The sequence below is a fragment of the Poromitra crassiceps genome, assembly GCF_964638095.1.
Source record: "Poromitra crassiceps genome assembly, chromosome: 3".
In the NCBI taxonomy this organism is placed as follows: domain Eukaryota; kingdom Metazoa; phylum Chordata; class Actinopteri; order Beryciformes; family Melamphaidae; genus Poromitra; species Poromitra crassiceps.
Genome location: NC_139625.1, coordinates 67,011,395 through 67,026,235, shown reverse-complemented (window position 1 = coordinate 67,026,235; position 14,841 = coordinate 67,011,395). Strand labels below are relative to the sequence as shown.

The following is a 14,841-nucleotide window of genomic DNA, read 5'->3' as shown; positions in this document are numbered from 1 at the left end:
TTGTGGTGGTACAAGGAGTGATTAAGCACATTGCTAGCTAATGCATCTGTTTTGTTTATATGAGTTACTAGTTACAGTAACTATGGTTCTGTGACTAAGCACATTATCTAATGCGTATATTTTGTTTATAAAGTTACTCTGTATCTGCAGTTCCTGATACTTGAATTACATTTACACAATTTACATTTTGTTTGATTAAATTATGAATTAATGTAACTGCACTTTTGATACCTGAAAGTATAGATCCACACATTGTTGTACAACTAAAATGAGATTCAAATGTAAGTTATATGTAGGTTTACTGCAATAATACATTCCTTTTATTGTCACTGTAGTAGGGATGTTCATTTTGAATCAATTTCCATAATCGAAATTCGGGAAAATAAACGATTGATTATCGATAGCGTAATAATAATAATAATGTTTTTTTTTTGTTTTTTTTACTCTAGTCTGTTGCGCGTTCTCAGCCAGGTATAATGGCGTTGCCACTGTGTAGTAAGAATATCAGACACTAGCGCTGTGGCCAGGTAAACAAACATGTTACATGATGTAAGGCAATCGGCGTCTTCCAGCTTAGCTGACCGCACAAGAGTCAAATCAACAGGCCTGAGCTCGGCGCGTCCTTACGTCATGAGTGCGCCTGCGGTAACGTTGACAACCACAGTCACACAGCCTTAAGCTTCTGGCATACTCTTAGAGCACGCGCTGGAGGCGGGGCTCCGAGGAGGGCGCGCGCACTCTGCGCGGGCCAAAACAGAACATACTCAGTGCTCAGCTCGCTCCTCCAGGCAGTCTGAATGAAATTGAATGTAACGTTCCCAATTCTATGTATTAAATTCTAAAAAACGACCCTCAACATTTGGGAAGGCTAAGCCACACAACTAGTTCGTTATAATCGAACGCCATGCTTCAAAGGCAACTTTACGACGCTGAGGACTCAATCACAGCAGATATCCGCTTATAGCCTACCACGGAGATCTCACAGGCACAGGCAGCAAAACCCGACGCGCTGATAGAAAAATCTCCATGGACGCGCCGCGCTGCGCTCAGGCCTCGCCCCCCGACACGCCCCGTGCGATGACGTCATAATCGCCGTGCGCCCTATGCGCTTGGCTGGGCGCGAAGAGTATGCCACAAGCTTTAAGCTTCTGGCATACTCTTCGCGCACGCGCTGGAGGCGGGGCTCCGAGGAGGGGGCGCGCACTCTGCGCGGGCCAAAACAGAACATACTCAGCTCGCTCCTCCAGGCAGTCTGAATGAAATTGAATGTAACGTTCCAAATTCTATGTATTAAATTCTAAAAAACGACCCTCAACATTTGGGAAGGCTAAGCCACACAACTAGTTTGTTATAATCGAACGCCATGCTTCAAAGGCAACTTTACGACGCTGAGGACTCAATCACAGCAGATATCCGCTGATAGCCTACCACGGAGATCTCACAGGCACAGGCAGCTAAACCCGACGCGCTGATAGAAAAATCTCCATGGACGCGCCGCGCTCAGGCCTCGCCCCCCGACACGCCCCGTGCGATGACGTCATAATCGCCGTGTGCCCTATGCGCTTGGCTGGGCGCGAAGAGTATGCCACAAGCTTTAAGCTTCTCGCATACACTTTGCGCCCAGCCAAGCGCATAGGGCGCGTGGCGATTATGACGTCATCGCACGGGGCGTGTCGGGGGGCGAGGCCTGAGCGCGGCGAGGCCTGAGCGCAGCGCGGCGCGACCATGGAGATTTTTCTATCAGCGCGTCGGGTTTTGCTGCCTGTGCCTGTGAGATCTACTCCGTGGTAGGCTATCAGCGGATATCTGCTGTGATTGAGTCCTCACCGTCGTACAGTCGCCTTCAAAGCATGATGTTCGATTATAACGAACTAGTTGTGTGGCTAAGCCTTCCCAAATGTTGAGGGTCGTTTTTTAGTATTTAATATATAGAATTGGGAACGCTACATTCAATTTCATTCAGACTGCCTGGCACTGATCGCCGCCATTTCTGGAGCACTCACTATGTTCTGTTTTGGCCTGCGCAGAGTGCGAGCGCCCTCCGTGGAGCCCCGCCTCCAGCGCGTGCGCGAAGAGTATGCCAGAAGCTTTACACTAGCTAGCTAGGCTACTGTACTCACATTTTGAAAGTAGAACTCAGGCAGCTCACCGGCCGCGGCTTCCAGGCGTATAAACTAAGACACATTAAGCTTCTGGCATACTCTTCGCGCACGCGCTGGAGGCGGGGCTCCGAGGAGGGGGCGCGCACTCTGCGCGGGCCAAAACAGAACATACTCAGCTCGCTCCTCCAGGCAGTCTGAATGAAATTGAATGTAACGTTCCAAATTCTATGTATTAAATTCTAAAAAACGACCCTCAACATTTGGGAAGGCTAAGCCACACAACTAGTTTGTTATAATCGAACGCCATGCTTCAAAGGCAACTTTACGACGCTGAGGACTCAATCACAGCAGATATCCGCTGATAGCCTACCACGGAGATCTCACAGGCACAGGCAGCTAAACCCGACGCGCTGATAGAAAAATCTCCATGGACGCGCCGCGCTCAGGCCTCGCCCCCCGACACGCCCCGTGCGATGACGTCATAATCGCCGTGTGCCCTATGCGCTTGGCTGGGCGCGAAGAGTATGCCACAAGCTTTAAGCTTCTCGCATACACTTTGCGCCCAGCCAAGCGCATAGGGCGCGCGGCGATTATGACGTCATCGCACGGGGCGTGTCGGGGGGCGAGGCCTGAGCGCAGCGCGGCGCGACCATGGAGATTTTTCTATCAGCGCGTCGGGTTTTGCTGCCTGTGCCTGTGAGATCTACTCCGTGGTAGGCTATCAGCGGATATCTGCTGTGATTGAGTCCTCACCGTCGTACAGTCGCCTTCAAAGCATGATGTTCGATTATAACGAACTAGTTGTGTGGCTAAGCCTTCCCAAATGTTGAGGGTCGTTTTTTAGTATTTAATATATAGAATTGGGAACGCTACATTCAATTTCATTCAGACTGCCTGGCACTGATCGCCGCCATTTCTGGAGCACTCACTATGTTCTGTTTTGGCCTGCGCAGAGTGCGAGCGCCCTCCGTGGAGCCCCGCCTCCAGCGCGTGCGCGAAGAGTATGCCAGAAGCTTTACACTAGCTAGCTAGGCTACTGTACTCACATTTTGAAAGTAGAACTCAGGCAGCTCACCGGCCGCGGCTTCCAGGCGTATAAACTCGTGACAAAAACCTCATCTGTCCTGATGGTCGAGTTCCATCCAGCTGCTCTCAGAGTCCGACGCGTGGATATTATTATTTGCCGAGATGTGTGTGAATTGATTCAGGTGGGCGTTAGCAGCTAAAGGCTAGCTGAGTCCATGCTGACTGCTGCTACTTCATAGTTCATAACATTATAAACAAATAAAATGACTTGAATTCACTTAAACACGTGTACCGCTACTCACACTTTGTTGAAAATTAGGAGAGAAGTGTGCGAAATGTCATAGTTATAACAGCCTCGCTGAGGTCCACAGACCACTGGGTGCGTTTGTTTGTGTCCGCGGCGCATGCCGTTGTGAATTCCCCATGTTTAAAACAGTTTTGTTTTAAACTAAAGGCTATATGAAGCTCCACCTCACGTTAGTCGGCTGTGCAATGGAGTGGGGCGAGGAGCAACAAATTCCACCCAAACCTAGTCCGCAAATAACAAAAATCGATAAAAATTCCACGTGATCGAATTCATTCCTCAACTATTAATTATCGATTATTGATGAACATCCCTACACTGTAGCTTGTAGATTGAATTACTATTGGTTTACTGGGATATTACACACATTTTATAAATATTGTAGCCTGTACCAATTGATTTGATTACAGAATAGTAATTGAGAGAAATGGTGTGACCTTGTCAGATTTTTGTAGACGGGGACTTCCAGGATGAATCCCAGGATCCAGGGGAATACAGCGAGACTACAGATCTCCCAGTCGACTGGGATGGCGAGCCACCACTGAGCATCTAGAAGAGCAATCCACACATTCACTGCAGTAGCATCAAGGACTACCCTGCTGTATGACTGGAGCGGTCGTTACACACACAGTCCAGCGGATGAACTTCATCGGGACGCGTACAGACACCCATCGACTTTTGGCCCCAAACAATTTTTTATTTTATTTTTTGGACTGAAGGGACAACATATTTTATTTGTGGGCGCACTTTATTATTTTTGGGGAATTATAAATTGTCAACTGTGAAAAGCTGAAGTACTGAATTCATGTTTACAAACAAAAGGCTTTAAATTCATCTAACTCTTACTAAGATAATCTTGCTAAAAGCCAAAACTCTGTGTTGTCTAATTTCATTGCTGTCATACATTTTTAAGGGCTCTGGTCATTCTGAAAATCTGGTACTTGTCCATGCTCATTTATATTAATATTCTATTATTATTATTATTATTATTATTCAGAATTACAGTACATATGCTACAGTCATCAAAGAGCATTCATTTACCGATTATCAACTCACTTTGTATCATTATAATGCTTGTTGATATAAGCAGATGGGCAATGTTTACCTTTGCTACATGTTTTCCAGACTGAGAGCTCCCAGTTCATCCTCTGGCAAAACATTCAGCTGTGACGCTTTTCACATCACAACGCATCATAACGGAATTGCGGAAGCTCTGCTCCGAGGGCTGTTGATTCGGCTTCCAGGGCGCTGTTATTGTTAAAGAGCATTAATAGATGGTTATTTACGGTTAAGTAATGCTTATTCAGCACTCTTGTGCTTTTATGAAATGTTCCTTAAGTGATACATGTTTTCAGCTTTACAAGTGTCACAAAGAACATTAATAAATGGTTTATTACAGTTAAGTAATGCTTATTCAGCACTCTTACGCTTGTTGTTATTCAAGGGATGTTTTCAACTTTACAATAAGGGTCACACAGAGCATTAATAAATGGTTAATTACGGATAAGTAATGTTTTTCAGCACTTTAATAAGTTTATGAACTGTTAGTTAAGGCATATATGTTTTCAACTTTACAATAAGGGTCACAAAGAACATTAATAAATGCTTAATTACGGATAAGTAATGTTTTTTCAGCACTTTAATCTGTTAATGAAGTGTTAGTTAAGGCAGACATGTTTTCAACTTTACAATAAGGGTCACAAAGAGCATTAGTAAATGGTTAATTACAGATAAGTAATGTTTTTTCAGCATTTTAATGTGTTAATGAAGTGTTAGTTAAGGCATACATGTTTTCAACTTTACAATAAGGGTCACAAAGAGCATTAATAAATGGTTAATTACAGATAAGTAATGTTTATTCAGCACTTTAATGCATTAATGAAGTGTTAGTTAAGGCATACATGTTTTTAACTTTACAATAAGGGTCACAAAGAGCATTAATAAATGGTTAATTACAGATAAGTAATGTTTATTCAGCACATTAATGCATTAATGAAGTGTTAGTTAAGGCATACATGTTTTCAACTTTACAATAAGGGTCACAAAGAGCATTAATACATGGTTTATTACAGGTAAGTAATGCTTATTAGGCACACTCAAGCTTTTATTAAGTGTTACTTAAGGGATATATGTTTGCAACTTTACAATAAGGGTCGCAAACAGCATTAATATATCGTTAATTACAGTTAAGTAATGCTTATAGAACATGCATATAAATTAGGGCCACATGAAGAAACGGAACCAGCAAACCTCAAATTAATGTTAATTAAGGGTTAATGGATGCTTATTAAGCACTACTAGTCATGTTAATTACGGTGTGTTAATTAATGCTTATTAAGCATTAACCAACCCTTACTTAATGCACATTAGTTAATGTTAATTAAGGGTTAATTAAGGCTTACTAAGCTTTACTAACCCTGTTAATTCATGTTAATTCATGCTTATTAAGCATTAACTAAGCATTAATTAACCCTTAATTAATGTACCCTTATTGTAAAGTGTTACCCAATTTTGTATATGGACTTTGTTTCAAGTTCTGTGTTCGGGCCACAGCTATGCCGTTTTACATGCGATTGGGCTGAAACTTTCAGGGTGTGTAAAGGGCATCCTTGCAGGTGACCTGACGGAGGCGGATTTTTTAAATAGGCTAATTAGCTAATGATGTGATGAGCCGGGCAGGTGCCCAGGGACCGTCAGCATGAAGGAGTGCAAAAAAAAAGAACAAAAGTCAGGCTAATGTCAGGTTCTAGCTAAGACCAATCGGAATGAAATCTAATTGTTTCCAACAAGATCGTCTCCTGATTGATTGTTAGTGGATGGCTGCGCTGCGGGCAAGTGGTGACTGGTGAGCCAGACGTTTTGTAAAATGCCCTGAACCTAGAAAAATAAAGCGATCCATTTATATTTAGAATCAGGAGAGACCATGTAATATTTCACTCTGACAAAATAATAATAATAATAATACCACCCCATGCTTCAGTGCTCAGGGGCCCTAGGAGCTTCAGAGGGGGCCTAATCTGGCCTTGCAGAAAGCTCATTGGATTTTTCATGTATTCCATGCAGGCTCCATCACCCCCTTCGCCCTTGGCTAATGAACCAGAGTATGAGAAGCGCTGGCTGGATGCCGTCTCCCTGCCCTTGTTGATGGCCAGAGTCTCCAGATACAAAGCGGGAACAGATCAATTAAGGTAAAATGCGGCAATCCGGCATTATATAACTCACCTCTGAGGTGCACAGTGCACTGGCCACAGTTGTTGGGTTAGCAAGTACTTTTCACTTAGGTGAGAGGAGGTTAATGCCAATATCTATGCACAGACATAAACGGCTTAAAAGGTCACCAAAGGAGCTGTGAAGCTCCGGCTCAGAGGGTGTGACTCCGACACTCAAATCGAGGCTCGCATCTCTGCATGCCTCAAAGACATTGGCAACTGGATGTCTGCCCACCACCTCAAGCTCAACCTTGGTAAGACAGAGCTACTCTTCCTCCCAGGGAAAGACTGCCCTCTCGCAGATCTCTCCATCTCCATTGACAACACCACTGTACTTCCCTCCCAAACAGCTAAGAACCTTGGGGTGATCCTTGACAACCAGCTGTCTTGCTCAGCCAACATAGCTGCGACAGCACGCTCCTGTAGGTTCTCCCTCTACAACATCCGCAAAATCCGTCCCTTTCTCACAAGAGAAGCGACTCAACTCCTGGTCCAGTCACTTATCATCTCTCGCCTGGACTACTGCAACGTGCTCCTGGCCGGCCTACCTGCCACCGACATCCGACCGCTTCAGCTCATTCAGAACGCTGCAGCCCGTCTGGTATTCAACCAACCCAAATTCTCTCATGTCACTCCCCTCTTCCAGGACCTCCACTGGCTTTCCATCTCAGCTCGCATCAAATTCAAGACACTGGTACTGGCCTACAGGGCAGTACACCAGTCAGCTCCCCTGTACCTGCAATCTTTGGTCAGGTTCCAAACCTCTCAGCGCTCCCTTCGCTCCTCCACCAGTGCAGGTCGCCTCGCCCCTCCTTCGCTACGGGGGCTCAAAAGTCGCTCATCCCGATCTCGACTCTTCTCGTCCCTGGCACCTCAATGGTGGAACGAGCTTCCACCTTCGGTCAGGACAGCTGAATCACTGCCGATCTTTTGGAAAAGACTAAAGACACACCTTTTCAGGCTCCATCTGGGCCCTTCTTGATCTAACTTCTTTCTCTCTCTTTCTAAAAAAAAAAAAAAAAAAACTACTAACCTAAACTAAATTTGTACCACTGTTCCTTCAGAATTTGTAGTTGTCATAGACTGTGCTCCATAGTTGATTGCTCTATTGCTGACAAAAATGTGTTATTGTAAGTCGCTTTGGATAAAAGCGTCTGCCAAATGACATAATGTAATGTAATCTAATGTAATGTGTGACTGTGAGAACATTGGCGGAACTTGTAATTCTATTTGTTTGCCATCCCTGTTTTTACATCAATATCCATGTGTAGTTTCAAGTTATTTCTTTTCCATTTACTATAACAGTTGATACCACTATTTAATTTTTTTCACTACAGCGTGGCCACTAGGGGCCGAGGCGGGGTCTGTCTGTCTGTCATAAATCACTGATGTCATACCCATTGTGACATCATCAGTGATATCATACATCCTTCCCTGCTGAGGTCATAAGAGGACTCTTTCTCATAGCCCACCCAATAAAGCCTGAACCTGTGACAACAACATAGGGCATCGACAAAGTCCAAGCCACCGAGTCCAGTCTCACCGTTATTAGACTCTGTGTCTTGTTTTGTTTTGATAAGGATTTTCCATTGCTAATTCTGTTGGTGAATCAGGCATGTGGGACAAAATAATCTACATAACTTCTTTTTTTTTACACAATCGACTTTCTAATACTCTCATTAAGCTAAGCGCCACTAACATTTGGTTCGTTAGACGTTAGAGATCTAAATATAACACATTGATATACAAAGCTGAATCACATTGTTATTCAGTCACACAATCTTATGAATTATTCCTCTCATTTACTTTGCTCAGACTGTATCAATGGTTCAGTATATTATTTGTTGAATACATTTATTTATTTGCTTGTTCAAATGAATTCATAATTTTATATTTGTTTAGTTATTCTGCAGCTTGTCTGGCCGGTATAGACAGACTCAGGTCAGATACAGAACACTTGAGCAGGATGGACGCTTGTCAACACAGTGCCTTGAACCCAGGTCCTTCCAGGATCCACTCCTCTGTTTTCTATTCATCAGCTCCAGGCAATTGGCAAGGATCCAAATTCTGCTCAAATGTAGCTCCTGCTCCCGTGTTTAGGCTTTGACATTCACACCATGCTTATTGTTGGAACACTTGGGAAAAACAAGCAACTACATGTCCTGTGAAGCCCCCCTCTTCTAATCTGTTTGGACTTGAGAATTAGCATAATTTTGTATCGCTCTTTTCACAACTAAGTTGCAATGATTGTGCTGTGAACAAAACAAGCCAATCAGCTATGATAAAAGAAAAGGCTGCATTGTTGGCTTTTTGGCAAATTTTTTGTAAATGTTTAAATGTGTCTTGTTTGTTTTAACTTGTGCATGTATTTTTCTGTGTGTGATTACTCTGAAAGCAATGCAAACCGGAGTTAAATTCCTTGTATGTGTACATACTTGGTCAATAAAGCTGATTCTGATGGTTTCTCTCAGATTGCAGGGAGCACTGTTCTCAAATACAATCAGTCAAACCCACAAAGCGATTAATGCAGTCCCTTTCAACACAATAACACTCACATTGCAATGTCCCATTTTCCATTTATTCATGGCCAATTATTCAAGTACTCTCTGATGTAGCATTTATGGCATTATGGATATACTGTAAATGCAAACTACTGACTATGAAAATCATCCACTGCTAGCGGTAATTACAAGTAGGGTACAATTCTCTGCGAGCTCTGATATCGCCAACGGAAGCAGTAAGCAAAGGTGGGATTCCGTGTCGGCAGTCTAAGGCAGGGGTGTCAAACTCAATTTCACCCCGGGCCACATCAGCCTTATGGTTGCACTCAAAGGGCCGGTTGTAAATGTAACATGATATAAATGTATCTAGCCTACGTGTTATCATATTTCATAATTGCCTCTGATTCGGTTATTGTTTTTTTGTAATAACTTAATACTTAATGACTAGCTCTGAAAGCAGAATTATAGGGGAAACAATGGCAAACAGACAGCTAGTAGCCTACAACTATTATTCCATTTAACAATAGCTATTTTAAGCCATATTGTGAAGAATTGTATTGCGTAAATTGTATTCTTTGCTAGCACTTGCGGGCCACATAAAATGAAGTGCCGGGCTGGATCTGGCCCCCGGGCCTTGAGTTTGACACATGTGGTCTAAGGTATAAACATCACAATTATGAATTATATCCACACATACAATCAACCGTACTTACAAAAAGCACAAATATCTGCTGCAGTTTGTTCATGTCCATGAATTGCTTTCAACTCAGCCCTCAGCCATTTAAAGAAAGGAATTAGCACAACACCACAAACTGTGGGGCATGTTCCTTGTTATTAGTGTTGATTTGCTCTTTGAAGACACGTGTGAATGACTTCAGTCTGAGTGCTATTGTGTTCAAATGGAGATGTCATTGAAATGGAGTTGTAATTGCTTTTCGGGGGCATTAAACTGCAGCGCTCCCTGCCAACTGACAGCTATGTTCAATTACAGTCAAGTCATTGATGGAGTTTTGATCAGAATCGACTGCCATGATGCCAAAAAGGAAAATAGAATGAAAATAACTAATTACCTTTTAAGCCCTAGTCAGCAGAACAAAATTGCCGCAAAACTATGTAACTGTAAGGTCATCATAATGATATAAATACTGCATATACGATTCTATAGGATTTTAAGTCCAATCAGGAGTTTCATGACTATTCAATGCTAGTGAAAAATGGAAGGTCTTGAATACTAGACTAATAAGAATGAGCAGTATTTTCAGATACGCACTACAATGACGTGTTTTAACAGGCAGACAGGATGATCAACTTCCTGACATGGTCAAACTTGATGTTCTTTAGGTAAGATCATTTATGTCAGAGCAAATCCTACATCCATACTGTCCTTAACCCTATCAGAACAGCTTGGCTGTGTGGTATATGACGAGTAGCCGGGAGTCGTATGACTCAATGGCAGACTAAGCCCTGTAGCTGTGAAAAGCAGAAGTTATTTATGCTTTCTTTATTTATTTCACTGGGAGTGGAACAATTCAACAAAAGCCAAGGTTCAGTACGCACCTCGGAATTGAGGCCATGGTTCAGCTTTTGCAGGGAGAATGTGCAGTGCCGACTGGGTTTGTTCATTCCCGAGAAAATCTTAATTCGTTTTCTCACTGGCAAAGGCAAATACAAAATCTCACAAATGATTAACTGCATGAACTCTACCGGAGCATTCACAAGGCTACAAACTGTAACCGACAACAAGGCTTATTAGTTGAAATAGTGAAAACTCAGTTTTGTCTTTGGTAGCGCACAAGTAATTTACAATAATGGAAGCATGTTTTATAATTAAATAACATAATGTGCTGTTTTTGTTTACATTCCTTATGAATTAGTCATGTCTTTTCTCACTCAGCCTTCACAAAACAGAAGGCGATAAACAGGCATGGCACAGTACAGGACTAAAGCTTTCCAGGGGTACAAATCTACTGACAAAACTGTGGATTGAAGTGCTTTTTCATTGACATCTATTCACACAGCTGGATATAGCATTTAGACAAATTAGCAAAGAGAGCACTATCATACACAGTGTTTCCCACAGGATTTTGAGTTGTTGTGGTGGGGGACCACAGACCCCCTAGGGGGGTGCGGGGACATGCTCCCCTGCAAGATTTCTTTTTACATTTTAAAGTAAAATGCATGAATTTGGTGTACTTTGAGAAAGCACTTAAGAGCAAAATTAAAAGGCTAGATCTATGAAGAACATGTCATCATTACTGTGCTGTGGGTTTACAATGACAAACTAAATTTCTCCCTATAGGTCAGGGATACTCAACTTGCTTTGCCCGGGGGTCACTTTCGTGAAATGATAGAAGGCGAGGGGCCAGTTAATAAACAAACAATATACATTTTTCTGTAGCGGATTGTAGGTTTTTGGGGTGTCAGCCGGAGTTTAGGCTGACAATGTTGTGCACACCGGATAGTTAGTTAGGTTAAGTTAGTTAGGTTAAGTACATACATAAGTGCCTGGGTAGCGAGCAGATGGCGGTATTTGACAATTTAGCAGCTAAATCATAGATTATTGAAAGATATTCCATATTCCAGACTGAAATGCTATAACAGAAGTGGAGTATTGGCCAGAATGACATGAACATTTGGACACTTATTCAGCGGGTATCTTGCATGTTGTGTTCAGGTGCACTGTAAAAAAAAAAAATTGGTCAACATCTTGTGGCGGTCAAAATCCCGTTGTGTCGGTGCGCCATAAATTCCCCTATGTATGGGAAACACTGATACAGTTTGTGGACAAGCACCAAGTTGGAACAACACAGGCAGAACTAATGTCTTCAGATGGTAAACAAAATCCTTGGAATACTATTGTATGTGATTTTATGTTTTCTTTTCTTTTCTTTATAACCCATATGATGCGAGGAGCAGCTGGCCCCCAGATATTTTCACATTATCTAATCTGGCCCCCATCCAAAAGGTTTGGACACCCCTGCTACTTACCAAGGATGATGTTGATTGGTGGAGTTCTTTCTCAGCACAATCCATCCTGTTCCTCATAGTAGCTCTGGAAAGTTGGGCAAAAGCGAACGCAAGGTCAATGGGGTCACGCTCCTGTCTGTACAAGCTAACTGGAATTTACTTTGTGTACACTGGATGGAATTTTAGTGAACCTCCGCTTGTACAGACAGGACGGGACCCCATGAATCTCTGGGAATTGAGCCTGCGCCGGGGGGGGGATTCATCTTATCTGCAGGAATTGAGCCTGCACTGGGGGGGGGAGAGAAGATTCCTCTTCTCTGCAGGAATTGAGCCTGCACTGGGGGGGAGAGAAGATTCCTCTTCTCTGCAGGAATTGAGCCTGCACTGGGGGGGAGAGAAGATTCCTCTTCTCTGCAGGGATTGAGCCTGCACTGGGGGGGAGAGAAGATTCCTCTTCTCTGCAGGGATTGAGCCTGCACTGGGGGGAGAGTAGAGCCTCTGCAGGAATCAAACCTGCGCTTCTAAGCATACAAAGCGGACACCTTAACCACTAGACTTTAGAGCCTAGGTGGCTTACAAGTTACAATGGATCTCTAGGCGTTTTTAACCTGCACCCCTCCGCATACAATGCAGACACCCTAAGCCCTAGACTATAGAGCCTAGGTGGCTTACAATGGATCTCTAGGCGTATTTGTGACGGCTATCCCAATGAAAGACTCAAAAAGGTTTTACTGTCCTTACCGGGATTCAAACCACAAACCTTTCACTTTGAAGGCATTGTCTTTTACCACTGGACTACAACCCAGCTCAAACACACAGAACGTGCGGCAAGTAAAAAAAAAGTGTGATTCAAATAAGGTCGCCTGAATTTTTTTTAGTGATTTTTTTAACACCACACACAATTTAACACGTTCACCGCCAATGGCGAGTTGACTCGTCAAACACAATCCAGCGGTTCACTGCCAACGACGAGTTGAGTCGTCAAAAAAATCTTTTTTTTTTTTTTGACGGTGGGACGTTGATCTAACCCTTTTACGTCTCCTACACCAGAATTGGAGGTATTGAATGTGTATAATCTATTTTACCGACCCACTGAGTGGCGACATGTCTCTCCACAGTAGAAAGAGGCGACCCAAAACTGGAGGGAAAAGCGCGAGGAAGCCGTTCTCATACTGTAAAATTGATGGCGAAAACGCTTTCACTTTCGCGCTGATGCACAGCGGTGGCAACGGTGGGGGGTTCCAAGAATAGATTGGATGCACACTTTGAAACACGCAGCATAAATATGACCAGAATCGCAAAAGCTTCATCAAAGCTCTCAACCAAAACTCCACGAAACGAGCGAGTCCACCCAGACTTCCTCAAACAGCGGCCGCGCAAACAGGCACAGCAGCAGCAGCAACTTCGTTGTGACACGCCCGCTGGAGAGCCAGGGAGGCAGGAGGAGAACACACACGGAGGGAGGAGTTGGAAGCAGAGGGGGGTTTCCTGCTGTTATGGAGGAAATTACTGTTCAAAACTATTGTTTAGATGTCTGACGTCTTACTGATGCCAAAAATGAATGGTTAAAGTGACTGTTCTATCGAATTTCACAAAAAGCCGTTTATCTCTGAATAATTTTTCTGACGCTGAAACCATGCTGTATTCAACTGCTAATGCTTACATAACTACTAACTCTACAAACTAACTCTTTTAGACAGAGAAAGCACACATTCTATTAGTTCTTTTGAGATATTGTGTGTTCACAAAATCTTAGCAGAAAAGAATCCTCGGGTCTTGAAAGATCAGCCAGAATCCTCAAAAAAACCCTCTGGCAGAAGCTAACTACAGTAAAAAAAAAAAACGTCTGGCAGTGAATGTGTTAAAGAGATAGTCAACACTTTTTCCACTTTTTTCTGCTGAAAATCAATATATATTGGAAATTAGCTGTGTTCTTGAGGAATCCAGGTCAAAGTCCTGACATTTACTGTAAATCTGAGTAATTCCTCATCTCTTCTCACATACCCATGCAGTTCCATGCAAACCAAAAAGGCCAGCTGTAGACTCCCAATTTTCCTCCCTTTCTATTGGCTGAGCTCTTGATCAGTGACGTAGCTTGATCAGTGACATCGCCAAACCCAGCCCGCCCATCTCTCGTGCCTAGGCCCCTCCCAGCCAAAGTTTATAAAAGTGGCTGCACACCATGCTGGGACTATGGAGTGTGGAGAATTGTTGAATAGGGAGAGAGAGAGATTTGTGGAGCGTTTTGATTAGACTGCATAGTGTAAATTGTAGTATTTAGTAGTCTAGGTTTAGTTTTATAGTATGTCAGATAGCCTACTAGGTTGTGTTTGTTTGTAAAAAAAAAAAAAAAGTTAATCTGTTTGCATAGGTATGTGAGAAGAGATGAGGAATTACTCAGTTTTACAGTAAATGTCAGGACTTTGACCTGGATTCATCAAGAACACAGCTAATTTCTAATACAGTATACGGTAGCCTATATTGATTTTCAGCATAAAAAAGTGGAAAAAGTGTTGAGTATCTCTTTGTAGTATTTCGTCGCTGTCGCGGCAGGACCTCGAATCTCCAAAACAGCAACTTTTCAGGAAGTTAAAAAAACCTGTTTGCTCTTAAAATACTGAACCAAACGTTGTCAAAGTTGGCACATGTCTTAAAGGAGGACTTACCCCCTAGATATGTACCAGAACAGTGATTTGAAAATACCTATGGAAAAAACTAGGGATGTCCCGATC

General features: G+C 43.0%; 1 protein-coding gene across 1 annotated transcript in view; it reads left to right on the top strand.

Annotated features, from left to right (window-relative positions):
- Positions 1-14,841, top strand: part of sntg2 (syntrophin, gamma 2) — a gene marked incomplete at its 5' end in the record, with an annotated part of 206,049 nt that overhangs the window by 74,669 nt on the left and 116,539 nt on the right. Inside the window, one exon of the mRNA XM_083633124.1 lies at positions 6,496-6,620. Within this exon, the coding sequence (XP_083489250.1) occupies positions 6,496-6,620 (125 nt within the window). The remainder of the gene's footprint in view (positions 1-6,495; positions 6,621-14,841) is intronic.